Source organism: Agelaius phoeniceus, chromosome 13 (genome assembly GCF_051311805.1).
Source record: "Agelaius phoeniceus isolate bAgePho1 chromosome 13, bAgePho1.hap1, whole genome shotgun sequence".
In the NCBI taxonomy this organism is placed as follows: domain Eukaryota; kingdom Metazoa; phylum Chordata; class Aves; order Passeriformes; family Icteridae; genus Agelaius; species Agelaius phoeniceus.
The window spans coordinates 13,373,865-13,399,132 of record NC_135277.1 but is presented as its reverse complement, the minus strand read 5'-3'; the positions used below and the strand labels follow the sequence as shown (position 1 = coordinate 13,399,132).

The 25,268-nt window shown below is 38.7% G+C and overlaps 1 protein-coding gene across 7 annotated transcripts in view; it reads left to right on the top strand.

The window, feature by feature from the left end:
* The first annotated feature begins 871 nt into the window (after positions 1-871).
* ZNF280D (zinc finger protein 280D) overlaps positions 872-25,268 on the top strand; it is a 40,513-nt gene continuing 16,116 nt past the window's right edge. For 2 of the 7 annotated variants that reach the window (XR_008535047.2, XM_054641915.2), the window contains exons 1-12: positions 873-1,084; positions 5,800-5,951; positions 9,729-9,794; positions 9,900-10,270; positions 11,940-12,057; positions 18,033-18,142; positions 19,746-19,972; positions 21,986-22,143; positions 22,613-22,713; positions 22,808-22,954; positions 23,508-23,642; positions 24,814-25,058. Coding sequence is in view for 6 of the 7 variants with exons in the window: in XM_054641915.2 (XP_054497890.2) it covers positions 5,807-5,951; positions 9,729-9,794; positions 9,900-10,270; positions 11,940-12,057; positions 18,033-18,142; positions 19,746-19,972; positions 21,986-22,143; positions 22,613-22,713; positions 22,808-22,954; positions 23,508-23,642; positions 24,814-25,058 (1,823 nt within the window). In the remaining variant the exon portion in view is untranslated. Of the gene's footprint in view, positions 1,085-1,537; positions 1,690-5,799; positions 5,952-7,656; positions 7,691-9,728; positions 9,795-9,899; positions 10,271-11,939; positions 12,058-18,032; positions 18,143-19,745; positions 19,973-21,985; positions 22,144-22,612; positions 22,714-22,807; positions 22,955-23,507; positions 23,643-24,813; positions 25,059-25,268 lie in introns of those variants that run through there. The other 5 variants (XM_077185775.1, XM_077185776.1, XM_077185777.1 and 2 more) reach the window with 5 other exon arrangements.

Genomic DNA, 25,268 nt, shown 5'->3' with positions numbered 1-25,268 from the left:
CACAGTAAAGAATCTTTTCCTTAATATCCAATCCAAACCTACTCTCTTTCAATTTGAACCCATTCCCCCTGACCCTGTCACTGCATGCTCAGGGTAAATAGTTTGCCTCATCTTTTCTGGAAGTTACCTTCACCTACTGAAAGGTTGGAATTAGGTTACTATGAAAATCTTGTCTTTTCAAGGCTGAACAATCCCAAATCTCTAAAGCCTTTCCTCATAGAAGAGGTTTGCGTACCTCTGATCAATTTGGTGGCCTTCTCTGGACTTGCTCCAACAGGTCCTTTCTGTGCTGGGACCCCAGAAAGAGATGCAGTACTGGAGGTGGAGCCTCACCACAGTGGAGGGGCAGAATCCTCTCCCTCCCATGCTGCCCACACTGCTTTGGATGCGGCCCAGGCCATGTTTGGCTTTCTGGGCTTTAAGTGAGCATTGACGGCTCATCTTAAGCCTTGAGTCCACCAGCATTTCCAAGTCCTTCTTGGCAGGGCTGCTCTCGATCTGTTCAGTCCTCAGCCTCTGTTGATACTGGCTGGTTTCCCTGACAGCATGGCAGTGGCCCTGTGTGCCCTCACCAAAGCAGAGAGCAGGCAGTGCGAGGCTGGGCTGGGGCTGCTGGGCATGAGGCCTGGCCTACCGCAGCGGTGCGGACCGGGTCATGAGGCCCAAAACCAGCAGCAGCTCCTGGTAGCAGGACTGTGAGGCGCGACACATGGCGGCGATGGTATACCAGGCTGTGATTCCCGGCGGTGTTGTGTTATACCAGGCTGTGAGGCCCGGCACATGGCGGCGATGCCATCCGGGGTGTGAGGCCCAGCACATGGCGCAGGCCCCGCCCCGGCCCGGCCCGGCCCCGCCCCGATCGCGGGCACCGCGATGTGTCCGACCCGCGGTTCCCGTCAGGCAGCGCGCGGGGCTGCGGCCGCCCCCGCCTCCTGCCCGCGTTCCCTCGGCGGCGGCGGCGCTGAGGTGGCGCCGCGCCCCGGTGAGGTGAGCGAGGCGCTTCAGTCGGCGCTGCCCCATCCCCCGCCGGCCCGGGCGGCAGGGAGTGGCTGTCCCGCCGCGGCCCCTACGGACGGGAAGCACGGTAAGGTCAGCCCGTTCCATGCCCCCGGCCCGCCCTGCCGCGCTCCCCGCGCGGCGGGAGCAGCGCTCGGAGGGGACGGACGCGGGGGGATTGTCGCCGGCGAGACCGGCGCCATCTTAGGTCGGAGCGTGGCCTGGCGTCCCCGAGCGGGGCCCCCGCGCTGTGAGGGCCCCCGCGAGCCGCCCGCGGGCCCCGCTGGCACCGTCCGGTTCTGCCCTCGAGGGCGGCCCGGGCAGGGCTCGCTCCGCCCGCAGTCGGCCGCGTGGGGCCCTCCCAAGGGCCCCGGGCGTTAACAGCAAGAGCGGCGCTGGCGGCGCGGCTCAGCTCGGCCTCCTCCCTGCCGGCCCTGGCTCTGCCGTTCGGGCCTCGCCCAAACCGGAGCCCCCGGCTCGAGCCGAGTGCCGGCGGTCACCGGCGCGGGACGCGGGGCGGTCCGGCTGCAGCGGCAGCTGTTCGCCTGCCCTCGGGACTCGGCTGCTGCCACGGCCTGGTACCACCGCGGCTCGGCGGCGTGAGCTGCTGGCGGGCTGGCACCGCCGATATTGCCCTTCCCTAGGCGGAGCTTGTGCCTTCTCATGGCCCAGAGGGCAGCGTTGGCTCCTGAGGTTTGTGTTTAAGGGAAGTGGGTTTACGCTTTGGTTTTTTAACTATTTTCAGGTGCCCTTTTAGCTTGATCATTGTTTCTTTGCTACTAAACAAATGAAGCCCTCAATTAAAATCCAGTTGTTCCCAGTCCTGGTGGAGCTGTGGATTGTACACCCTTCATCAACTAATGCGGTGGAAAGTTATGTGCCTGTATGGGACGTTATCTGAGCTATACATCATGTAGTCCGTTGTGTGATCTGTGTTGTAAATAAGGTAACTTCTCTGGACATTTGAAATGCAGGTATTAAAGTGGGGGGAAAATTTTAATTTAGCTATATGAGGAGTGGCTGAGGTCACTTGATCTAGAGAAGAGGAGGCTGAGGGCAGCCCTTATGGCAATCCTCATGAGGGAAAGAGGGACAGACACTGATCTCTGTGGTGACCAGTGACAGGACCCGAGGGAATGGTTTAAATGTGTAAGGGGAGATTTAGGTTAGATACTGGGAAAAGATTCTTCACCCAGGGAGTGGTTGGGTACTGGAAGAGGCTCCTCAGGGAAGTGGTTATAGCACCAAACCTTCCAGTTCCAGAAGAGTTTTGTCAATGCTCACAGGGACGTGATGGGATTGTTAGGGATGTCATGTGCAGGACTAAGGGTTGGACACTGATCTTTGGGGAACCCTTCCAACTCAGAATATTCTGCCATTCTATATGAAATGGTGACAAGGCTAGTCTGACAAATTTCTGGTTAGTGTAAATGTCCTCACTCTTTGAGCTCACTACCAATTTCATTTTAATTATTTGACTTTAGGCCAATCCAAGGAAGTTTTGAGTATTGGAAGGCTCACTTGAGCTTAACGGTGGAACAGACAAATTCCATCTGAAGTGGTAACAGGATTTTCAATAACTCTTAAGTCTTACTGTGGCTCTATCTACTGTGATTTTCTATAGTGCCAATTTCTGTCCATCCTTGTGGTGCTCTTCTACAGATCATTGTGCTGTTTTCACTACAGCTGTTATACTCTTGATACATTTACTTAAATTAGATAATTTTTTGTTGTTTCTATGTGAGTGCTTTTAAATCCTAGCTTTAAAGAAAAAGAGGTTATAAATACAGTTGGCTTTTAATAAAGTTAGGTATTTTTAAACCTAACTGCCATGATAAAGATGGCTGAAATAGTACTTTTAAAACAGTTATTTCATCAGAAGCTTATTGCTGTTTAGGGCAGTGAGCTCTCATTTTGTAATCTGTCCTGTATCAGGTTTTTAGTTCATCACTTTTCTAGTAACTAAAATAGTGTTCCAGGGCTTGTGTTTTTGCAGGTTATTGGTTATTTGTGCCTGCCTAATGAACTTCCATAGTTATGCTTAGTTTTAAATGGGCAGTTGCTTTTTAAAGCAATATCTTGATAGTCTATAGTGTTATTTTTAAAGTGTTTTAAAGAACTTGTTCACAATTTTGATGCTTTACCTTACAATACCAGTTTCAACACTTTCTTTGTGTCTATGCATACAGCATTGCATTGGAGCTTTGGACCTCTCAGTTCCATGGACTACCTTTAAGGAAATGTGTGTATAAACATGAATATATACTTATGCACATTAAAAAATGAGGAAGATAAAGTCTATTGTCAGTAGGTTTACTTTTTTTACACTGGTGTCTGAACCACCACTGGGAAATATTTAAGCAGAGTGGGGGAAGGATTCACTTGGTTGGTTTTGTCTTCGAGAGCACTGCTAGCAGGATTCCTAGAATACATTTTGTGTGTTAGTGTAGTTAAAAAAGCTAAAAATTTGGAAGCTATTTGTCCTCTAAACATGGATGTAGATGTTTCCTTTGGCAATGGAGGCCACTTGCAGGAGCTGTTCCTGTACATCTCCTCTAATCCAATCAATCACCCCTTACTGCACTTTTGATTGTTCAGGCTACAGATTTTTGATTTCTCAGTTGTGCTGATAAAACTGTTACTAGGCCAGGTTATTTTTAACCTGCTCTGCTTCACACCATAGTTCTGTGTAAAGTTGGGTTGGCACAACTGAGGACACGGTGCAGGAGCAGGGCAGGAACTCATTAGGCCAGCTTTCTTCCCAGGAAAGAAGTCAGTGAAAGCTTGGCTTCACATTATAACATTGTAATTAAAAAAAAAAGTTAAAAGATGTGAAATTAATAATGATACTTGCCTTTTAAAAGATGCTCTGTATTTTGAGTCACCTTTAAGAGTATCTTAATGTGCATATCCTGATGCATAAAATGAAATATCCATACGAGGTATCAGCAGTTGGTGTCACTTTCTAAAAGCCCATGGCTGTGTTATCAAATCTCTTTTAACTGTATTTAAGGAAAAAATTGGCTGTGTTACAGTGTAGGTGAGGTTACATGTATCTTGTTAGGATTCTGCTAACATATATCATTGCTTGTGCCTATTTTGTCTTTTTAGTAGAAATTGCATTGCATCCTCTGAGCATATTTTATAATTTATTCCTTTTTTCCCCTGAGGTCAAGTAATACTAAATTCTTAAAATAAAAACACTGATCATTTATGTTGTCTGTTCTGTAAAAGAAGTCTCTGAAATAGTAATTTATTTTGCCTTAAAGCCTATTCAACTTTGCCTCAGTGTTATTTAAAAAAATGTTCTAAAGAATGTCCTACAGAGAAGAAAAAGTTTTAGTTAGGCTTGATTCTCTTTCCGAGACCTGGCGTGTGGCCTGTGTTGTCTCTATCAAGTGGAAATCACTTCAGAATCTACCTTTTCCCCCATACAGTAATTTAGTTTAGTGTCCTGTTCTCTTTTCTAGCACCATGTCTGACTTCAGCACTCTCAGCTGATGGAGGAAGTCAACGAGGAGTTCAGCTCTGTGTAGTGGGTCTGGAGCTGGCCAAAGGTGTAAATCCAGCAGACACAGAGCAGTCTGGGGACACAGGCATCATCAAGTCACCCCAGGGCATTTCTCTACTTTATTTCATCTCAGATCTTAACATGTGCTAACACCAGCAGCCCCATTCTCATACAAGTAGAGGATGATTGTCTGCTCCCCTGATAAGCTGTTACAGACTAATTATTTCTGATGTCTTATTAGATTATTGGTACTCCATGTAAAGAAACAGCAAAATTTCTTACTTATTTGTTCAGAAATACATTCAAGGTTATGTTAAAAGAATAAAAACTTTATTGGCCATCTCTGTTTATTTATAAAACAAATAAAATCAATTGTGATAAGATATGCTGATGTAAATTTGGTTAATTCCAAAAAGTACATATTTTTTATGACTAGTTCTATACATGACTTTTTTAATACAAGAAAACATCTACAGGCATGAGGGACTCCAGCTAATGAGATGTGTCCAAATTTTTATCATGTTTAATTGCTAATGGAAACAGTATGCAGTGCATTGTAGGTACAGCTTGGGGATTTTGCTGTTGTGGAGGTTTTTTTGTTTAAAGTGCTTTTTATGGGCGGTTTGCTTGTTCATGTTGATGTTCTTTTGTGGGTATTTGGGAATTTTGTGTAGGTTTTGTTAGGGTTTAAAGAAAATGTGACCTTATGGGAAGCCTTGGCAAAGTCTTAGAAAATTTGGGAGAGGCTCCTCAGGGAAGTGGTTAAAGCAGAGTGGGGGAAGGATTCAGAGTGAGTTTGGGTGGGGTTTTGTTGTGTTTGTGTTGGGCTTTTTAAGATGCAAAGAAAATTTGTAATCAGTAATCAAAAAAAAGTTGTAATCAGTGTTTCACTAACTCAGTTATGTGCTTTGTAGAAGGCCCTTCATGTTTCTTGTGAATGACTTACCTGGAATTTTTAAAAAGAATACCTTTCACTGTGGTGTCAGAGGCTTCCTCTGAAAGTCACTGGTGCTTTATACAAGAATAGCTTAAATTCTGTGGAGGATATCTTTGGTCTTTTCTCTTTAATAGCAAAGATGAGCATCCAAGTAATTGTCAGAATGGTGATGTGGCATCAATCTTTGAAGATCTCCTGTGTCAGATCATGTTCAATCTGTAAAGAACATGGAGGGAGGGAGACCATTCTATGGGAATTATTGACAACTGCAGTATTCCTTATTGAGCAGTGAAGTATTTCATGAAAGTACTGAATGTTTTGGTGTGTGTGTTTTTTTGGTTTTTTTACTGTCTAGTCTCAAGATGGCAGAATTATTTATGGAATGTGAAGAAGAGGAGCTAGAACCCTGGCAAAAGAGAGTGAGAGAAGTAGAAGAGGATGATGAGGACGATGATGATGAGCCAATCTTTGTTGGGGAAATCTCCAGCTCAAAGCCAGCCACTACATGTAAGACAACACTTTTCCATAATTTAAAACAGAACTTTCAAAGTATAGAAAGTTAAACTTAGTTTGAAAGTATAGAATTCTTAATAGTATGACTTAAAACATTCCACACCTTAAAGCTGTACGACTCTGTCTTACTGAAAATCAGAATTCTTAAGAAATTCTGTCTTAAATTAAACCAGTCCCAGGTTATGCACAGCTCTGGTTACTTCTAACCTTGAATCTCTGAGGTCAAAATAAGGACATTTGAAGGTTTTAGCATTAGTGACAGAGTTTAAAAGCTCCTATATACAGTGCTGAAATAATGCATGCAATTGCTTACATAGTATAGTTAAAATTTAGTTATATATTTGGGAGTGTCTCCCTCATAAAAGAATGTGCATGAATTGAAGTCTTCCTGTTACACTCTTTTTTTTTTCTCCACCTCTCATTTCATATGTTGGTGAACATCATTCTGACAAAGCCAAGATAACTGTCTTCAGTGTCTATAATAGAAGCACAGTCTGGAAAGTGACTAATATGAAAATACTGAAAGCCTGTCTGTGAAGTACAAGATTTTGATTGATAAATTGACCCATCCTTTGTGAAATGGAGTTTTTTCATCAAGTTCCTTAGTTTTGTCCCAAATGCAGGTAGTGCAGGGAGTAAGGTTAGGTGGTTGTGATGACAGGAGATGGTTCAGAATTCCGTGTTTGTCCTATGCTTGGGGTTTGGCAGGTAAGTAAAGAATAACATTTTTTTCTTGTTATTTTAATTAACTTCAGTAATGAAACTTTTTTTTGTGTATCCATCCTGTAGTCAATTTTTAAGAGCTGTGACCTAAGGTCTCCCTAGCAGTCACATACCCAGGACTTGACCTGGTGAGGTTTACTCCTCACAGTTTCTGCTTTATCTCTACTAATGCTTGTAGCTAAGATTTCCATAGTAGTTTTCTGAAGGTGTAAAATTTGCAGTAAAGGATCTCAGGACAAAATGTTACATGAGGCTGTTTGTCACACTCTGCTGCGTGGATTTCAGAGCTGTTGCTAGCTGTTCAGTCATTTTAGTTCACAATACTTTCATCTTGCATCTATCACTTTTTTGCTCACTAGGATAGCAAGTTTAAGGCTTCTTACACAAGAGTTAAAAAGTGAAAAAATTATTTTAAATATGAGAAGAATACAGAATCTGATAATACTCTCCCCAGAAAATATTTTTTTAAGAGTGAATATTTTAAAAATACTCTGGATACTCTGAAAAATTTGAAGACTGTTTTAAAATTATTCTTAAGTTTTCTGCAGTTACAAACATATAGAATGTTGAAAAATACCCTGTTTTTTGGAAGGTCTAGAGACCTGTGGATTGCTGTTGGTCATTGGCAGTAGGTCATGGCATACAACAACCATTAAGGCACTAGCTTGTGTTGGAACAACAAACATGCCAAGTTTGATTGCAGTTGTTGTAGCCTCCAAGTTTTTTTGTAGTGAAAGGATAGAAATAATTCAGTGATATAATATAGTGAAAACTCTAATTTTGATATGATTCTGTGAACTTCAAGAACTTGGGTAAAAGATGGAGACTTAAAATGGTTGCTTCTTATTCTAGTGCTGTCCATACTCGGTCCTGACACAAATAAAATCACTTATGGTATAACTTGTTACTTTATCTTTTTTCCTTCCCTTTCCTCAACTTTTCTCTTTTTAATCTTCTACTTCACTATCAAAAACAGCTATGGAAGAATGACCTCAGTTCTTCTCTGGCTTGTAAGTAGTACTACCTGGCACTAGTCAGGCTTCAGTTTGTTATCGGTGATAGGCAAGATACCGTGAGCTCAGCTTTGCTTATCACTGTTTAATTTGCACCTGATCAGATGAAAAATTGATGACAAATAGAAACTCACATATAAGTCTTAATTTTTCTGAAAGGTGTGGTTTCTACAATGCATTGCATTTTCTTAGCCTTTTCCTGACAGTACTGTTACTAGTTTTTGTACAGACTGTGTGGAAAGCTTGAAGGAAATAGTAAATACTCCAACTTTGACCTGCTGTCAGAGAGCTATGTAGTATCAAGTGTCCCTTCTGATGTACTGGAGGATTGTTTTGGCCAGGTTGAAAAGTAGTTCACACTTTGTTTCCTTTACCTTTTTCTGCAACTGCTCATTTTTCCTACAGTTACCGCTTGTTGTTCTTGCTTCCTATTTCATAATGATACAAACCTGTTATTTGTTACTGTTTGAAAATGTTACTCTGCATGTCAGCATGCTTGTGCTTTAGTGCTGTTTTACCTAAACGGGACAAGTACCACTTTGATGGAAGAGGGGAAAGTGCACATCAAATCTGTGATGAGTCAGTTGAGTCATGTAAATGTAGTTTATAATTTCAATTCACTGGCTTTCTGAAATGTTCTTTTTAAAAGCAATAAAATCTACCTTTGTAATTTAGAATGTGTGCATATCAGATGTCTTAACTATGCTTTGTAAGACAAAAGTTTTCTTTTGTAGATAGATGATGCTTTAGTTTAATTTCACTCTGGAATTCATGTATGAGGTATAGATTTGTTAACACTTGCAAAATGTATGTATTCAGGTAAATACCAAAATAATTTAATCCTGGTTTGTAGTTACTGTTATGTTGAAGTAAAAATAGTATTACTATTACAGCACCAAATTTTGTCATATCTTAAAAAATGCAAACCTGCTTGAATATGTTGGTTGCAGCTGCTTTTTTATTAGGTTGATCTAAATGCAGGCGACAGGTTGAAAGCTGTGGTGTTCTGAGCTCTACTGCTATTAGATGTATTTATCAACTGGTGAAGTGTATGCTAATGGGCCATTGGTGGTGGAAATAGCCTTAAAGTTATTAAACACAATGTGTAGATACTCTGAGATGTATTGTTTGTGAACCTGATGTCATTTGACCCTTGTTTGAGAAGTTACTTCAAGCCTTGTGGGTTAGATATTAGAGAATCAATCTAATTTCGTATGCATATTTTCACAGGTCAGAGCAAGCAACTTGTCAGCAACTCTAATGGAACTGAGAATCTGGGAGTAGAAGAATATTTTGATTTGATGAATATTTTTGTAACTTTCTGAAATTGTCAGAAATCCCAGACTAAGACATAAAAGTCGGGGAATATGAGTGGTACTAGTTAGGGAGTAAATGTAATTTAAGAAATTGCATGTGCTTCTGCTTAGCTAGAACTATGGACACAGACTACCATGTAGGATATGTAAGAAAATCAGTGTTCTTGTAATGCAATTCTAATACGACTCCTTTGGTTGCTGATCTGTTGATTTTCCCCTTTCACATTGGAAAATGGATATCATGAAGTCTAAAATCCACATTTTAAGTGCTGTATTTTGCTAATACAGAAGCAAATGATATCATTACTGCTTTAGAGAAAATGCTTCCTTTAATGTAGGGCAGTTCTAGTATTTGGGAAACATTAGGTATATGTGAGAAAGAGATGTAAATGAAGGCATTATAATCAGCAAATTGAAATGTTAATGCCATGTCCTTTTTTTGTTGTTGTTTGTATTCTTCCTGTGTGTTAACCTGTCTTCAAGAGAATAAACATTGAGATTCTTAAGTGAACTAGCTTAACCAAAGAGGAGTGGAAGAACATATCATAATTTGTACAAATGACACTTGGTTTTGCCAGGTTTTTGTTTTAGAAATAATATTTTAATTTATAAGCCAAATTCTAATTGGCATAATTTTTGTATATAAATGCAGCTTTTAAATTTCAAATCAATGAAGCTATTAATTTATTTGCAATTAAGATAAATGTAACTTTTGACAGATATATTGAACAGAGTCAACCTCAGCTCACCACGAAGGGGGATACAGAATGGTGCACCCAGTAGAGGTACTTTATTGTCCTAATATGGTAATTACAAAAAAAATCCACAACACTTATGAACCATTTGACTGCAGAATTACATAAAGCTCACTTTGGCATCCTTTGCAACAGGTGCAGTCACTACATTCAAGTCAGAGAGTCAGCACTACGAGCCGCCTGCCTCCAGCCCCGGAGCCGTGCCTGCCCCATCAGTCTTTCAGACTGTGCCCAGACCTGCCACCAGCTCGGTGGCACTTCAGCCATTGGCTGGAGCAGTGAATGTTTCAGGAACTTCACAACCACTGCAGAGAGCAGTTGCTGGATGTTTGTCAACACAGCAGGTGCCTGGGTCAAGTTCTGGAATAGCACAGCCTGTTAGCAGACCTGTAACCATTCCAGTGACGACACAGCCAGTATCAAGAAATATTACAGTTCCTGTAGTGGCTCAGCCTGTGTCCAGGCCAGAGACTCCTGCTACAGCACAGCCTGTAATACTCAATCAGGTACATCTTTATTCATTTAAAATGTAAAAGATATGGTACTTTCGAAAAAATTAATCAGTTCTGTCTATTCCAGGTTAGACTGACATGCTTTAGGAAGTAATGCATCCTTATCTGGGATATTCAGTGCAGATTCTGTGGTCTCCTAAAGCTTCTGCTGTTTGTTGAAGTTTGGCTTTTTTTTTTTTTTTTTTTTTGCTTGCTGGATGTGTTTAGTATATACTGGGGAGATGTATCCATGCCATCAAAATACACAAACTATGATCTTGTTGAAAATTAAAATATTGGTAGGACATAAAACCAAAGAAACTACAGACTAGTAAGAGATGCAGTGTTTGTGTGTCGCTGTTGTATTGGTCACATTTCAAATGTGAATGATGTGCACAGGGCTCTGCACTCAGTCTGCCACAGGTTTATCCCCTGAGCATTAGTCGTGCTTGAGCTGGGGCCTGCAGGCTGAGGTGCTTTGCTGTCCTTTCACTGCCTCTTCTGGAACTGTTGTGACTACAGTGACACCTTCCCTATTGTGACTGCAGCTCATGTAGCTGTTACTCTTAGGAAGTACAGCTCAGAAATTCAGTAACTATTTCCTCAGCTACTCCTGAACATCTATTTTTATTTTGGTTAGAGTGGATTAGGTGACTCACCAGAAGAAAGAGTGGCTCTTTATTAAGGTCCTGAAGGGTCTTCATTTAAGGAGATGTACAATAAAAAGGCAGGATGGGGGAGCAACATCTTCCTTTTTGTTCTAGTATTTAGGAGTCCTAAACCAGGTTATGATACCTGTTTATGGACTTGTGCTCCTTTAGATTTCTTTCCATTAAATTTGGTTTACATGGTGGTAGTTTAAGGTGTGGTAACTTGCACAGGGATGCTTTCAAATAAGTAGCACAATTGTGAATGGGAAGCAGTTTATGAGCTTCGTTTTTTTTTTCCCCCAGCAAAATGTATTTTGGCCTTTGTCTCATGGATTTGCTGATGACAAGGTCTCTGTATTATGTATTGGATGGCTTTTAAAATTTGTTGATTTTTTTATTTTAGGAAGATAGCCCTGCTTTAGTCAATTTTTTGTTTCACAGTACAGCTTGATGAAGTGTAACCATTTGAATTATTGCAGAGTTGAAATTGCCAATACTTTTCCATTTCTACCTTGCTGTTGCTTTGAGAAGCTTCTACTTGATACAAGATTGCACTTCTTTTGAGTTCTGTTTTTTTGATCTTTTGAAATGCAGCAAAATGTTATGCAGGAGTAACAAGCAAATGCCCAAGTTTAGGTTGAAGGAAGAAAGTATTTGGTTTTTTTGAAAAACAATCAAGTTTTTATGATGCTTCATAATTTGAAGCATCATCAGACTTTTTGGAACAAAAACCTTTACAACTAGCAATTCAAACAGATTAGTGATGTTTAATTAAATGGTCTTTCCCAGGTCTTACAATTGTTTTTACTATTCTGAATACACAGCTATAAAAACTGACAAGCACTGATGAGAATTGCAACCTTATTAAAATGTCAAAAGAAGCTATTTTGGGGAGATTGTAATGAACTTGATTTTCAGCTGAGTATTTTTTTAAGTCATCATGTGTTTTTAAAATAAACCCTTTGAAGCCTGCAAGTAAAAAAAACAAAACATTAAACCTCAATTTTTTTTCCCTCTTGAAAATATCTGATCAGGATTATATTATGGATTCTCCGCCAGATGCACCAGATAGTACATCTGGCATTCTGTTTGGTGTGAGACAGAACTCGGGGGTTCCACAGTACCAGACTGGGCCAGCAGTGAATGTAACAGGTGGGTAGAACTGTAGTAGTTGATAAGAGAAACAACCAACCTAATGTCATTTAACTCTAGTGCAGATCTGTGGGTTAGAACTTTAAATAAGATTTCTAGAATATAGTATAACTACTTTTTTTCTTCCTCCTGTACATAACCCTGTATAATGTTTAATTAAATAAACTTTGGAGTCTCGTGTTGTCAGACTTTGCTTTTTCAGTGCATCAGGCTGACTATAAAATCAACTGATGTCTTCTTATAATGCTCATTTAGATGGGAAAAAGCATTGCCAGATCCACTGTATCTTTATTGGTAGGCAAAGGTTTGTTTTCAGTATACTCATCACTCTTTGGCCTGTGGAAATAGGAAGAGACTGTTAGCAAAAGAGGGGCTGTGAACAGCACCTGAAGAACTGAGTCTGGATGGGTTCCCTGTAATGATGATCTTGGTTTTCTGACTGCTATATGCAAGAGTTGGAGTAGATGGGATCAAAAGGATGATTCCTGAAAAGGAGGGGAAGGGAGAGAGTGTGTAATTTGACAACAAAACTCTTTTTTTTCAACTCCACCCACTTGGAGGAACGAGAAGTTGCTGTGCCCCAAAGATCTGTCATGTGGAGTTGACTGGAGTGCATCCATGAATCCATAGCTCCAGATTAAAGGGAGGTGTTGGTGCAGGACACTGCTCTTAAGAGGCCTGAAGCAATTTGCCTTTCCTGTGCCTATTCTGGCATCACAGTACATTTGGTGTTTTTGTTCTAGGTTACTATTTGTGATGTCTTTTTCCATCCTTAATAAAATCAGGCCTGGCCAGCACGGATGCACAGAGCAGCATTAAGGTGTTTTCAGTGGTGTTGTGGGTTCAGAAACCTATCAGCAAGGTGGTGCTGCAGCCAGTGTACTTTGCTCCTTTTTTGCCATCATGGATGTGGTACACAGGAATATTGTGTGTATGAGCACAGCCAACTCCTGAGTAATAGCTACTGAAGTGTTCACTAATAGCACAAAGTGACCGAGGTGGCCAAAAAATAATTGTTTGGTTACTGCTTTTCCCTGCTGTCCTGAGTACTCAGAGTCCCTGTGACCTGCTGTGTAGAGTATTTGACAAACTGGCCTAGAATGTGGTTAATTCAAGGGATTCTGGTGTCCACACTCCAGCTGAGAGATGCACTTTCCTGATAAGAAGTGTCAATCTGATCTATACCAGCAAGATATTAAATAATACTTGGAGGTGGTGTGATTAGTTTTCAAAATAGGCCTGTTTTTTTTTTTATGTGAACAAACAAAAGAACTAAAATGCAAACCTGTGTATTATTACAGTTCTTCTGAAAGAGAATTTACTAGTCAAAGACTATTCACCTTTATAAATATGTAAGAGTCTTCAAAATTTTTATCACATATGTGTTAGGCTTTTAAAATTGGAATTATGAACAGTATTTTTAACATAAAAATAGTCCTTGTTTCCAAATAGGGTTTTCTGCAGTCAAATAAAATACTTCACTGGAGATCCTTGTAAAGTCAGTCAGACCTTGTGTCTTTTCCCTAGCCCCCATTGCAGAGCTACACATAGTTTAATTCCCAGCAGCAGCAGATGCTGCTGTAGGTTGATGGCTGGGTGCTCCAATAGCCTCAGGTGATACAGATGAATGCTAAGGCCATACCAGCTCTATGGACTGAGCAGGACTTGTGTCCATGTAAGCAGCTCATGTACTGAACATGGTGAGTGTAAGTAAATTAAACCCCCTAGGAAGTAGTAGCATCTAATTATTAACCTGATCATTTTGTGAATGAATGAACCTTAGGCAAACAATGCATAGAGCAAGACATTTGAGCTTAATATGTTTATTTATATCAAAGAGAAGGAAAGGTGTACTACAAAGGAGAATGTTAGGATGTTTAGGTATCTGAGTGAATTATGTTTTTCCATGTTTGAGGCAAAGTGTGGCAAATTCTCCAAGATGTTCATCAGCATTCCCTGCTGGGATTCTGCCTATGTGCATTGAATGGGGAGATTCTCCAGACTGTTGGCCAAGTTTAGATAGTTCCCACTGAGTAAACAGAACTATGGGTGCCAGAGAGCTATTTTGTTTCTTCTCAGATGTGTGAATAATTGTTTGTGACACAAAGTATCTCTACTTGTTGAGCTTCTTGTTACACCCTGAGAAATCATTGGAGCAGCTATGTCATTGTAGGGAGGGATATACCAGAATGTCCTTAGCTTAGATCATTGTGTCCAGAGCTGAAGCCTGTGACATATTTTATTATAGTCTTAAGGCTGTTGGCAGTCTGTCATTGTGAGAGGTTTACAAGACCTGTGCTGGCACTTCAGACTCCTTGGTTTGTAGCTGTGTCTTTCAGGTCTACTTGAGGACTGATCTCTGCATTGAGTTCACATCATCCAGGGTAATCTTACCGTGACAGAAACATGGATTTCTGACCAGATGGAGCTGACTGTTTATAGGCATGTTAATCAGCCACTGAACCTCCCAGTTTCAAAGTTGTTGGTGGATTTTTTTGTTGGGTGGTGTTTTGGGGGTTTTTTTTGGTGGGGTTTCTTGGTTGAGTTTTTTGTGGATTTGTTAGGTTTTGGTGGTGGTGGTGGTTTTTGTTTTGGTTTTTTGTTTGTGGTTTTTTGGTTTTGTATTGTTTGGTTTTTTGTTTCTTTGTTTTTTGTTTTGTTATGGGTTTTTCTGTTTTGTTGGTTTTTTGAGGTTTTTTTGTTTGTTCTTTTTTACTGATTTTCTTCAGAAGAAATACTGCAAACCGTAAGGACATGTATGATGTTCTTTCAGAAGAAGAGAGCAGGTAGATGTGCTGTGGTTGGTCATTAGAAGTTACAACACTCATTTCATTTTGCATGCAAACTGACATTTACAGAGGTATATAAGAAACTAAAACAGCATTAACATAGGACCAGAAAGAAAGGAGAGGTGTTTTCCATCAGAAGCACAGAGCTTGTTCCAGATAGCAGGCATTGCACAAACCAGCTGCTTAGCTTAGCTTCATTACTGTGAACTCACCTTGTCTCACATTAGAGTGGGTCAAGATGTGAAAAGTAGGGCAAATGAATTCAGGTGGCCACAGTGTGATTTAATGGGGTCAGAGGTGGGTCTGTATCTCTTGAATTTACCCTTTCCTCCTTCACTGGCCTGGGCCTTCAGTCTGAGTTGGGTATTTTCATAACTTCAGTATGGCATATTAGTTTAGGAAAATATTTAAACAGCTTTCTGTGGACTCTAAATTGCAGTCACCACTAATGTGTTCTAATTACTATGGGAAAAAACCTGAGGTTCTTTAAAGTACTCTAAGTCTAAATGAGAGTGGTTTTGTATCTAAACCTCCTGCTATTCTGAAGGTGACAGTGGAACTCCAAAACAGGCCAAGCTTGTTGAGGTCGGTGCTAGGAGCAACTTGGCTGTTTCACCTACAGGTAACTGTCCAACAGTTTTTTCTTTACAGCATAAGAACAGTTTGAAGCCAGTTGCACAGGCACAAAATGGATCTTCAAACAGTAGGAAGTTGGAATGATCTAGCTGGCAGTCCTGCATCTGTGTCATGGAAAAAGCTGACACATCTGTAGTGTTTCAGTTGGTCAGTGTTTTAAATGCTCTTAAGGCAGTGTAAGTAAGTAACTGTTCTTATGCTGTGAAAATAAAATAACTATTCTATGCAAGGGTTTATATACCTTTACAAATTAATTTACCTGAGGTTATTACCTATTCAAATTTTAGACCTTTATTGTTTAGAAGGTAGGTTAGATTTCTGTAGAGCAGTAATTAGTCATTCAGAGACAGATGATAAAAATAAATGCCCCTGACCTCATTCTCTTAGTTGATTTTCTATGTCAAAGAAGGGAGTAGGGGGTTGAAACTTCAAAACACAACCAATCAGAAAATCAAGATTGAAAGAATTCTTGACTTAATTCTATGACTGCTGAATTTATGAACTAATTCTGATTAGATGAAGGAAAAAATCCTTTTAGCAATGCCAGGCAAGGCAGTAACAAATTAGATTGAGGAATCCCTATCCTTGGAGATTCTCAGAAGTTGACTGAACTCTTATGCTCTGAGCATAAGATTAGACTTGCTTTGACTGGGAAGTTACAGAAAACCACCTCCAAAAGTCCAACCTAAATTATTTTGTGATTCTGTACTTTGTCTAATTATCGCAAAGTGTGTTTTACAGTTTTCCCCCTTTTTTTTTCCCCAGCAGCATTTCTGATATAGTTTGAAATAGTAGTGGATGGAGAGAAGGTCTATTTGAAAGAAACGATGTTATTGGAAAGATTCTTCTTTCCCTGGAAGAAGAGAGCTGGTCCAGCTGTTTCAGAATATGAACTATTAGGTGCATTTTTGTCCTGAGCCAAAAGGTGCTTTCTAGTGATTGCAATATGCCAGGATTTATTATTGACTTTTGAGACATTTCCAAGACATCTTCTCTCCTATAATGTTAAAATGATTGTTTAGAACAATTTCAGATTTGAGTTTTTTGCATTTCTTATTTAGAGCTTGTTTGCTCTTTCCAGCTACCAGAAGGACGTGGCTATAACATGAACATTTCAGCAAAAAAAATTCCTCCACTCTCTTTCAGGTGAAATAGATATTGTGCTGCAGCATATCATAAAAAAAGATAACTGAAGGATCTTGCTAAATTCGGTAGAAAAAGAAGTAGATCATATTCACTGAGAACCTTATTTTGCTGAGTTTGTCTCTAAGCCACCCCATGCTGGCATAGCAATTTCTAATCTGTCACAGCATCCAGCACTGAAGCACTGCAGAACACAAGGTTTTGCTGCAGAACTGGTTTTCTTCAACTCAGTTTGCACTTAGCTGTGATGTGTCAAAATGTTTTACCAACTGTAAGAGTGAAGTCTTGCAGCTCTGTTTGTGGTACATCTTTTACATGGCCATCCACTCGTGAAGGACTTTCTGCTTAGCAATAGTTCTTAGCAAAACTGTTATCTTCAGGAAAATTACTATTTATTTATGGTCTAGGCAGGACTATTGTGATGTAAAAATGTAAAACACTATTGCATGGTCATCTCTTAACTCATACACTTATTCATTCCCTTGTATTTATGTTTTTGTTTTTATTACATCTTTTCATAGTCCTGGCAGGGAGCAGTTGACTCTGCTGTTGAGATGTTGTTTCCTGTGTTTAGCTTCTAAACTGCTTACTTAGTATGGAGTTCTCCAAATCTGTGAATGACTTGAGAATGCAAGAGAATTTCATCTGAAAAAGTAGCTCTTGCTCTGATGTTTTTTCACAGTTTGGAGAAAACTCAAAGCTTAGTTTATTCATTGAAGTTTAATGCAAAGCTTTAATATCTCTTTTGCTCAAAAGGTATTAATTATGTTGACAAGAGAAGCATTATTTCCTTTAATTACTGGGACTAATTATTAATTTAGAGGATTTATTCTCTAGATTCTCCAAAGACACCTTTGTTAACAGAAATAATGCATTTGAATAAGCCAAGATTGCAACAAATCTCCAGAGATAAATAGCCTCATCATTGAGGACCAAATGGTGAAATTCCTTTCCAAACCAATAGGGTTTTATCTGAACCCTGTTGTGATGATGATCAGGTTGTGGCAGAAAACAGGCTTTACGTGTTCATTTGAAAAGTTTGTGAAATAAAACCATCAAAAATCCATCCTCTCCAGGATGGGCTGGGCTGGTAGTGCACAGAAGAAATGCTTTCTCCCTGTCATGCTGCCTTCATCTCCTCATGTGTTTTTTTCTTGTTTGTTGATAAGATTTTGTAAAATCTATTTATCAGTCTATGTCAAACAGAGCCAACTCCAAGTCAGTTTGGGAAAAAGGAAGAATAGTTAAAAGATGCTTGTAAAGTCTTTTTTATGGTTAATACAGCTTCATTGATGGTAATAGTTTTCATTTGAAATAGCATATTTTACTAGAATACTGCCACTACTACTGCTAAATTGAGTATTCTGCTTGTGAATTCTGAGTCTTTATATGTTTTAAATTTTACAGGGACAAATGCTGCATCCAGTACCATTAAAAATGGAGGACCTTTTCCACGAGCTTGTCCAAAATGTAATATACATTTCAATCTTATGGATCCTCTAAAAAATCACATGAAGGTAAAATATTTTGGGGCTGGTAAGCATTAGAACAAACTTTGTGGGCTTCTCCTTGGTTATGGAAGAGTGCCATGGTTTGATAGGAAGCTAGTTTGGCTTCTGACTGCTATCAAGCAGAACCAAATGCTCAAAGTCCTGCAGTCACAGAGAGCAAGACAGGAGCAGGGGAGCTCCAAATCTGGCTGCTTTTTGCCTCATGTTTCCAATGTGCTGAAGGGGTCTATGAGAACAGGCAGCCAGGTGACCCACATCTGTATAAGATTGCAGCTGACACAAAGATGACAATATAAACTTACTGTTTTATCTTGATGTATCACTTGGTACAGCAAGATAAAAATACTTGATACTTAATAGATAAAAAAGTTGTTAAGCTGTGGGGAGGAATTTCATTTGTAGTTCATACTCAAACACTGCAGTAAACAAAACTCTCAGAAACTCAGCATCACTTAGATTGTGAAACTACGTACTACTGTTTCTAGAAACATTGTTTCCTGGAAAATATTTATCATTTGGCAAAGATCCTCACAATTCTCAGGCATATGTATTTCATTTCAGGGACAGAGAAATGGCTTTGCAGTCTGTATACAACGTGAATATCCAAAACAAAAAGGAGTATCAGACTACTGTATAAGACAAATTTGTGAGGATCTGAGTTACTGTTCTCACAGATGGTTCTGATTTACAGGGTTACAATACCCTGTAATAGCTGTCTCCTTCGGTTCTGAAACATAATTAAGAAATGCAGATAGGAGTGGAAAAAACCCCAAGGGTTTTAACTTTTTCTAATCATTATTTGTACAGAATAGCTTTTGCACTGAGTACATCAACTGAATGAAGGAACCCTTGAAGAAGTGTGTTTACTTAGGATACTGAGTTACAGTTCCACAGCAGGAAATTGCTCCTTACTAGTAGGCTTACGGAAAGTAGTCCTGCATGGTAAGAACCATTATTTAGCAGGAGAAAAATTTGTCCTCTGAAACATTCTAGTTTTGTTGGAAACTTCATAGCATCTTCTTTATGGAGTATGCTGTACTTTTTAAGTGATAAGTTTCATGAAATGGCTCTTGGGCTAAGCGTTTTTTACATATACTTCAACATAAAGAAGCTTGAACAATGTCTATTATGTGACTCAGAATTCTGAATTTTTTAGCAATGCTGGAAAGAACTTTTGAAGGTTTCAACATACATTCTTCCCCAAGAAATAAAGCACAAAACTTCCCATTAAGTTCTCAATAAACTTATGCTTGTCTGCAAAATACTTTCACGAAAGCTGCTTTTTTCTTTCATTTTATTAAATGTAAATGAAATAGAAATTTTTTTGCAAGAATAAGGCAACAGTAGTATTGTTTTCTTGATTAAATTTATCTTACTTGAACCTATGAGAATCTTCTTCAGTTTTATAGTAAATAGTGTTTTATTACTTAAACACTAGTTAAACACTGTTCAGAATTGAATATTACTAAGTGTGTCAGTGTGTCAGAGAATTAAGCTTTGCATCTCTCATTAGTGCCTTTGGTTTTTAAAATGCTGTTGTCATTGATGCAGTTTGTGAGACTGATACCATGGTTTCTGTGTCTCATCTCTTCTCCCTGTTTGCATCCAGTATTGCTGTCCAGATATGGTAAATAACTTTTTCTCAGAAATGGTCAAAACAGAATGTGTGAGCACAAGCAAGACCATGGAATCTGAGAAAGGAAAGCTGATTATGTTAGTTAATGACTTTTATTATGGGAAGGATGAAGGTGACCTCCAGCAGGTACAACAGGAGCAGAAGACTCATACGACATTTAAATGCATCAGTTGTCTCAAAGTTCTTAAAAATAACATAAGGTATTTGAGCTCATTTCCTTAATTATTTATTAATCACAGTCCATAGTTGTCTCATGTATTAAAATTTTGTGTTTCTGGAGTAGAGTTCCTTTCATACTGAAAACTGATAATATTGGGTGACTAAACAGAAATTGAATTAATTTTTACTTTCCATGTATGACCATAACTTGAAACTTTTTTACAGATTAGAGTATGAATTTTAGTGGTGTCTAACATAAACATAGGGTTTTGATAAGAGCAGTTGTAGGACTTTGGGGTTAGAAAGGGCAACACAAAGGATTTTACAGTTTGCCATCTGGATTGATGGCAGTATTGGTAGATGCGAGCGTTAATTCCCTTTAGGGACACACAATGACTAATAGTCAGTAGTTCACTTATGTAACATCTGTTATTCTGTTGGAGTAATTTTACTTCCAAATGCTGATAAAACCCCAGTAAGCTGTTTTAGTAGGTAGACAAGTTTGTGTCATCGTTCCTTTGGAAGTTAAGGTCACTGAACTTTTTCACATGCACTCTTCAAGGGAAGCTGAAGTAGCAGAATGTAAAATTGAAAAATGGACTATTGTTTCAAAGGGCACAGTCTGCAAGTTAAAACGAGCAGGTTTATGCTAACATTAGACACATATTATTGAAAAAAACAAGTTTTCTGTAATTAAAACAGTGACATTTGCTATTAATCATTAAATAGGCACTATTTTATACTCAGCATTATATTGTAAGCAATTGGTGCTGTGGTGCCTATGTGTTCCACAGCAAGTCATTAAAAATGTACAACTTTTTTTTTTTTTTAAATTTCTATAGCATTGACTTTAACCATATTAATTTTGACTGTAACCTTGTAGCTTTATTCCATAGTTCTATAACTTAAGAATTTTTATTCCATTATTATTTTGCACCTTTATTTATAGTGGACAAAATAAATACGTCTTACCATCCTAATTAAAATATAACTTTTTTGACTTAAGTTCAGAAGAGCAGAAAGTGATTCATCATGGTAATCCCCTGCTTTCTTAAAAAGATTTGTGGTTGGACATACCATTGCAATAATTTCTGTTAAGGCATTATGCAGTAACAGTGTCAGTTTCTTTTGTCTGCTTAGAAAACTGGAGAGACTCAGTTGGCTTTTTCTGGTTTTCTTGTTTCTCTTTTTTAAGCAACTGCATGATAGTATGAGCTTGAGCTCAAGGGACTATTCTCCTTGCTCATTTGATTTTTTCCAATTCCAAGGTCTGCATTCCTTTTGTGAGTGTGACTTATGTTTAATTCCTCTGGCTGTACTGAAATAAATTGCACTCAAAACAGGAATTTTGGAAGTTGAACTGTAGTGGGTTTGCAGGTAACTTGTCCTTGTGCTGCTCCACCAGTAACAGTGATCTGCTGGTCCTGCCATGAGTGCCTGGACTTCTCAGCCAGAATAGGTTCAGACAGATGGACAGATTAATGAGGAAAAGCTGGTAACTTCAATAGCACCATATTAATGTTGGCTGCACAGTGGCATTTTTGATAACTGTCCTTCATAATTCAAGGTCAGGCCTAAATGCTTTAGACAAGGAACGTTCCTGGAACTCCTGCCACATAATGCTGTCATGTCCAAATTGCAGATACATTTTTGCTACTTAATACTTTTCAGCTGAGCTCAAGTTACATGTGTTTCAGAATGGGGCTTTGAGATTGCTGGTGTGAATAAAGTGTGAACAGTTGATGTGCTCTTGTTGTTTTTACTTATTTCCCTATATTTCAAGGCAAGAATTTTGTCTAAGCAAACATGAGAAATGTAATAGATTTAGTCTTAGAACATGTTTTAGATTTAATGTGTGTTCCTTAAAGTCAAGATTTCTAGTCAACTTTAGGTTTGTTGCCTGTTTTTTTGAGGAAACACTTACTACTTAATTTTTTTATTTATTCAGAAGCTCTACAGAGTAAAATTTCTAAAGAATCCTGTACATCTTGCATATGATATGTAGAAGGAATATTCAAATGTAGTTTTTTGCACCTGTTCACTATAATTTAAAGGTTTATGAACCACATGAAACATCACTTGGAGCTTGAGAAGCAGAGCAATGAAAGCTGGGAAAGCCACACCACGTGCCAGCACTGTTACCGACAGTTCCCCACGCCGTTCCAGCTGCAGTGCCACATCGAGAGTACACACACGCCTTACGAGTCATCCAGTGAGTTGAATTTTCTTCTAAGACCAAATTTTTAGAAATTTCCCAATTTTTATTTTCTGGATTGTAATTTCAGAATAAATCTGATGTACTTAGATAACAATAATCTTGAGATTTAATATGAAAAAAAACAGAAACCGAGCACTTTTTTTTTCTTTTGAGAGCTATATATATATATCAAAAATTATTTTAAAGAGCCTTTGAGTTTTTTCCTTACATTTTTTGTTTATTTATTTATTTTTAATTGAAAGCTTTACTTTAAGACCTGATGTTTAAGGCCCTTGCCTTCCTGGCTTTCTGAAACTGTACAGGGAATTTCTTGTAAAGAGTAGAATAATCATTAGATTTCTTCACCTTTAATGATATATACATTTAATGTATGTGTGTATATATTTATATATATGTATTTTAATTTATGTACATATGACCCCTATAAGATTTTTACTTTTTTCTTGTTTTTCACTTTTTCTAGCGATTTGTAAAATCTGTGAGTTATCATTTGACACAGAGCAAGTTCTTTTGCAACATATGAAGGACAATCATAAGCCAGGTGAAATGCCGTATGTTTGCCAGGTATCTCAGAGTGACTTTTGTATTTAGATTACACCACTCCCCTGTCTTCACTGTCAGTAAACTCGTAACTAAAAAGTCAAACTTCTTATTTTAGGTGTGCAGCTACAGATCCTCAGCTTTTTCAGATGTAGAAACACATTTTAGAACAGTTCATGAAAACACAAAACATTTGCTATGCCCATTTTGCCTCAAAGTTATTAAAATTGGAGCACCATATATGCATCATTACATGAGGCATCAGGTAAGTAGATCTTTTCCATCCTTAATGCTAGAAAAATGCTGAATACATTTAGGGAATCTCCCTCTGAAAAAACAAATGAGACTGTTTGGTATGCTTGTTACTAGGTAAGAGTAGTTAATAAGAATACATTAGAAGAATTTCAGAAATCTTTAAGGGAATTGTTTTGGTTTTGTGTGATAGCAGCTTCCTGTTTAAAGTACTCTCTGAATATCCTTGGAACAATCTTCTTGCTATTTGGTTTCTTCATTACATTTTAGTGATTTGATTCTGCTTTTCTTGAGGTTACTGGCAAACCTGCCACTAGTTCAAATAAAGAAAAAGATAATGAAGTGTCCTGCAACTGGGAATCTGATTCATCCTTGTCTTAGTAACTGCACTGCCTTGCATTTACAAATATCTAATTCCTACAGGGTGTCTTATCTTTGTGTAGTATTAGGAGTTTGTTTGTTTAGTTGATGTTTTAGGAACTGCATAAGCATTGCTTGAGACAGCCTAGGCTAGAGTTTTGTCATGCCATCCATGCTTACTATAGATTGTCATTTGTCTTTAAAAGAAAAAGGGAATCTACCGTTGCACTAAATGCAGACTGCAATTTTTAACATGCAAAGAAAAAATGGATCACAAGACTCAGCATCACCGAACATTTAGGAAACCCAAGCAATTAGAAGGCTTGCCTCCTGGAACAAAGGTGAGTGTTCATGCAGGAAAACTTGAGGGGGCAAAGGGAAAAAAAAGGTCTTGGTGGAGGAAAGAGTAGAATGGAAAGAAATGCTTTTCTCCTTTCTTCTGCACAGAATATGTATGCTTAAAACTGGGTTCACCAGGTCTTCTTTAGCTTCAGCATTTGAAGGTATGTGAGGAAAACTTGGGTCCCCTCAGAACACTTATGCTGTCTTTAGGTCAGTCTTCCATTTCTCAAGAAGGAACTACTTAGACTAGGATTTTCATGTAGATTTTGGGACTTTTCCAACAGTTTTTTAGTAGAGTATCAGAATATATGTCCTTTCAGTTGCAAGGAAGAAGTTAACATTTTGATCAGATCTTCACAGATCTGATCTTCATTTGCTGTAGAATCAGGGAGGGAAAATTACTTCAGCTGCTGTTGATGGTCTTCCTTGGCAGAAGGAATGTAAAGCACCAATTCTTTACTCTGTGACAATACCTCAATCTTTTAAAGATTTCAGGGTCTTCGTGACCTAACAAAAGCTTGGATTATGTTAAAATTCATGTTAGTAGACCTTGACAGGATGAAATGATAATACTGAAAAACCTGGAACCAGATTTAGAAGACAAGGTGCTTCTAAACTAGGAATATGGGTAAGTATAATTAGGAGTCTTATTCTGAGTCAAAACCACAATTGAGAGCATGACAAAGGAGTTCAAGAATGGCAGGTAAGAGGTCAGAAACCAGAATTACTCCTTGGAGTTCTAGGATGAGAAACAAACATATCTGAAGGGAGTGGACTGGCTCATCATGAGGACTTTTTGTTAAATCCAGGCACTGATAGAGTGGTTTGACATCATTCTTCTTAGTAGGGCTGATTGGCCTGACACTTCTGCTACATTTTTTTCATTTAAGAAAGGAGGATCTAGCCAATTGCAGCTCTGGAAAGAAATCTTGTTTTATCATGACTAATTATTTTGACCAAAATGAACCTTTTAAGTGTCCAGTTGGCTGTTAGAGGTTAACTCTAGTCCAACAGTATTTTCAGTGTTCTGTGGTTTTCAAAGTAATCTTTCATCAGGAGTTTCTTATGCTATGATTTGTGCTGTAAAGTGGCTTAAACTTTGAGACAAATAGAAGTAGGAACTTGGAGAGCTTCTATCTAAACAATTATTTTAAAATTTCATCCTTGTAGGTGACTATTCGAGCATCTTTGGGATCTCATCAGTCAGGATCATCAGCTACATCTTCTGTTAGTACAAGCAGTTCCACGTTTCAGTTATCACCTAAAGCTAAAAATACAACCACTAAAAATCATAACAAATCTAATACAAGTAAATCAAGAGGAAAATCAAAACAATCTACATCGAGGAAACAAAATGCGTGGACGAACAGCAGAAGAAAAAAAGAACCTACAAATATAGCATTTCATAATCTAAGGTAAAATACTGGCATTAAAATTGTCTTTAAGTACACTTTGAACATTAATAACTGATGGTTTAATGGTCTTTCATTTAGTGCTGTAATACAGGAGGTGTGGGCACCTCAGGTTTGCTGAGAAAGCAGATGCATAAACTTCCTACATACTGGTACCTTGGTTGTAATTCTGAATCTGCAGTCACTGATCTTGGTGGTGACAGACTACTTCAT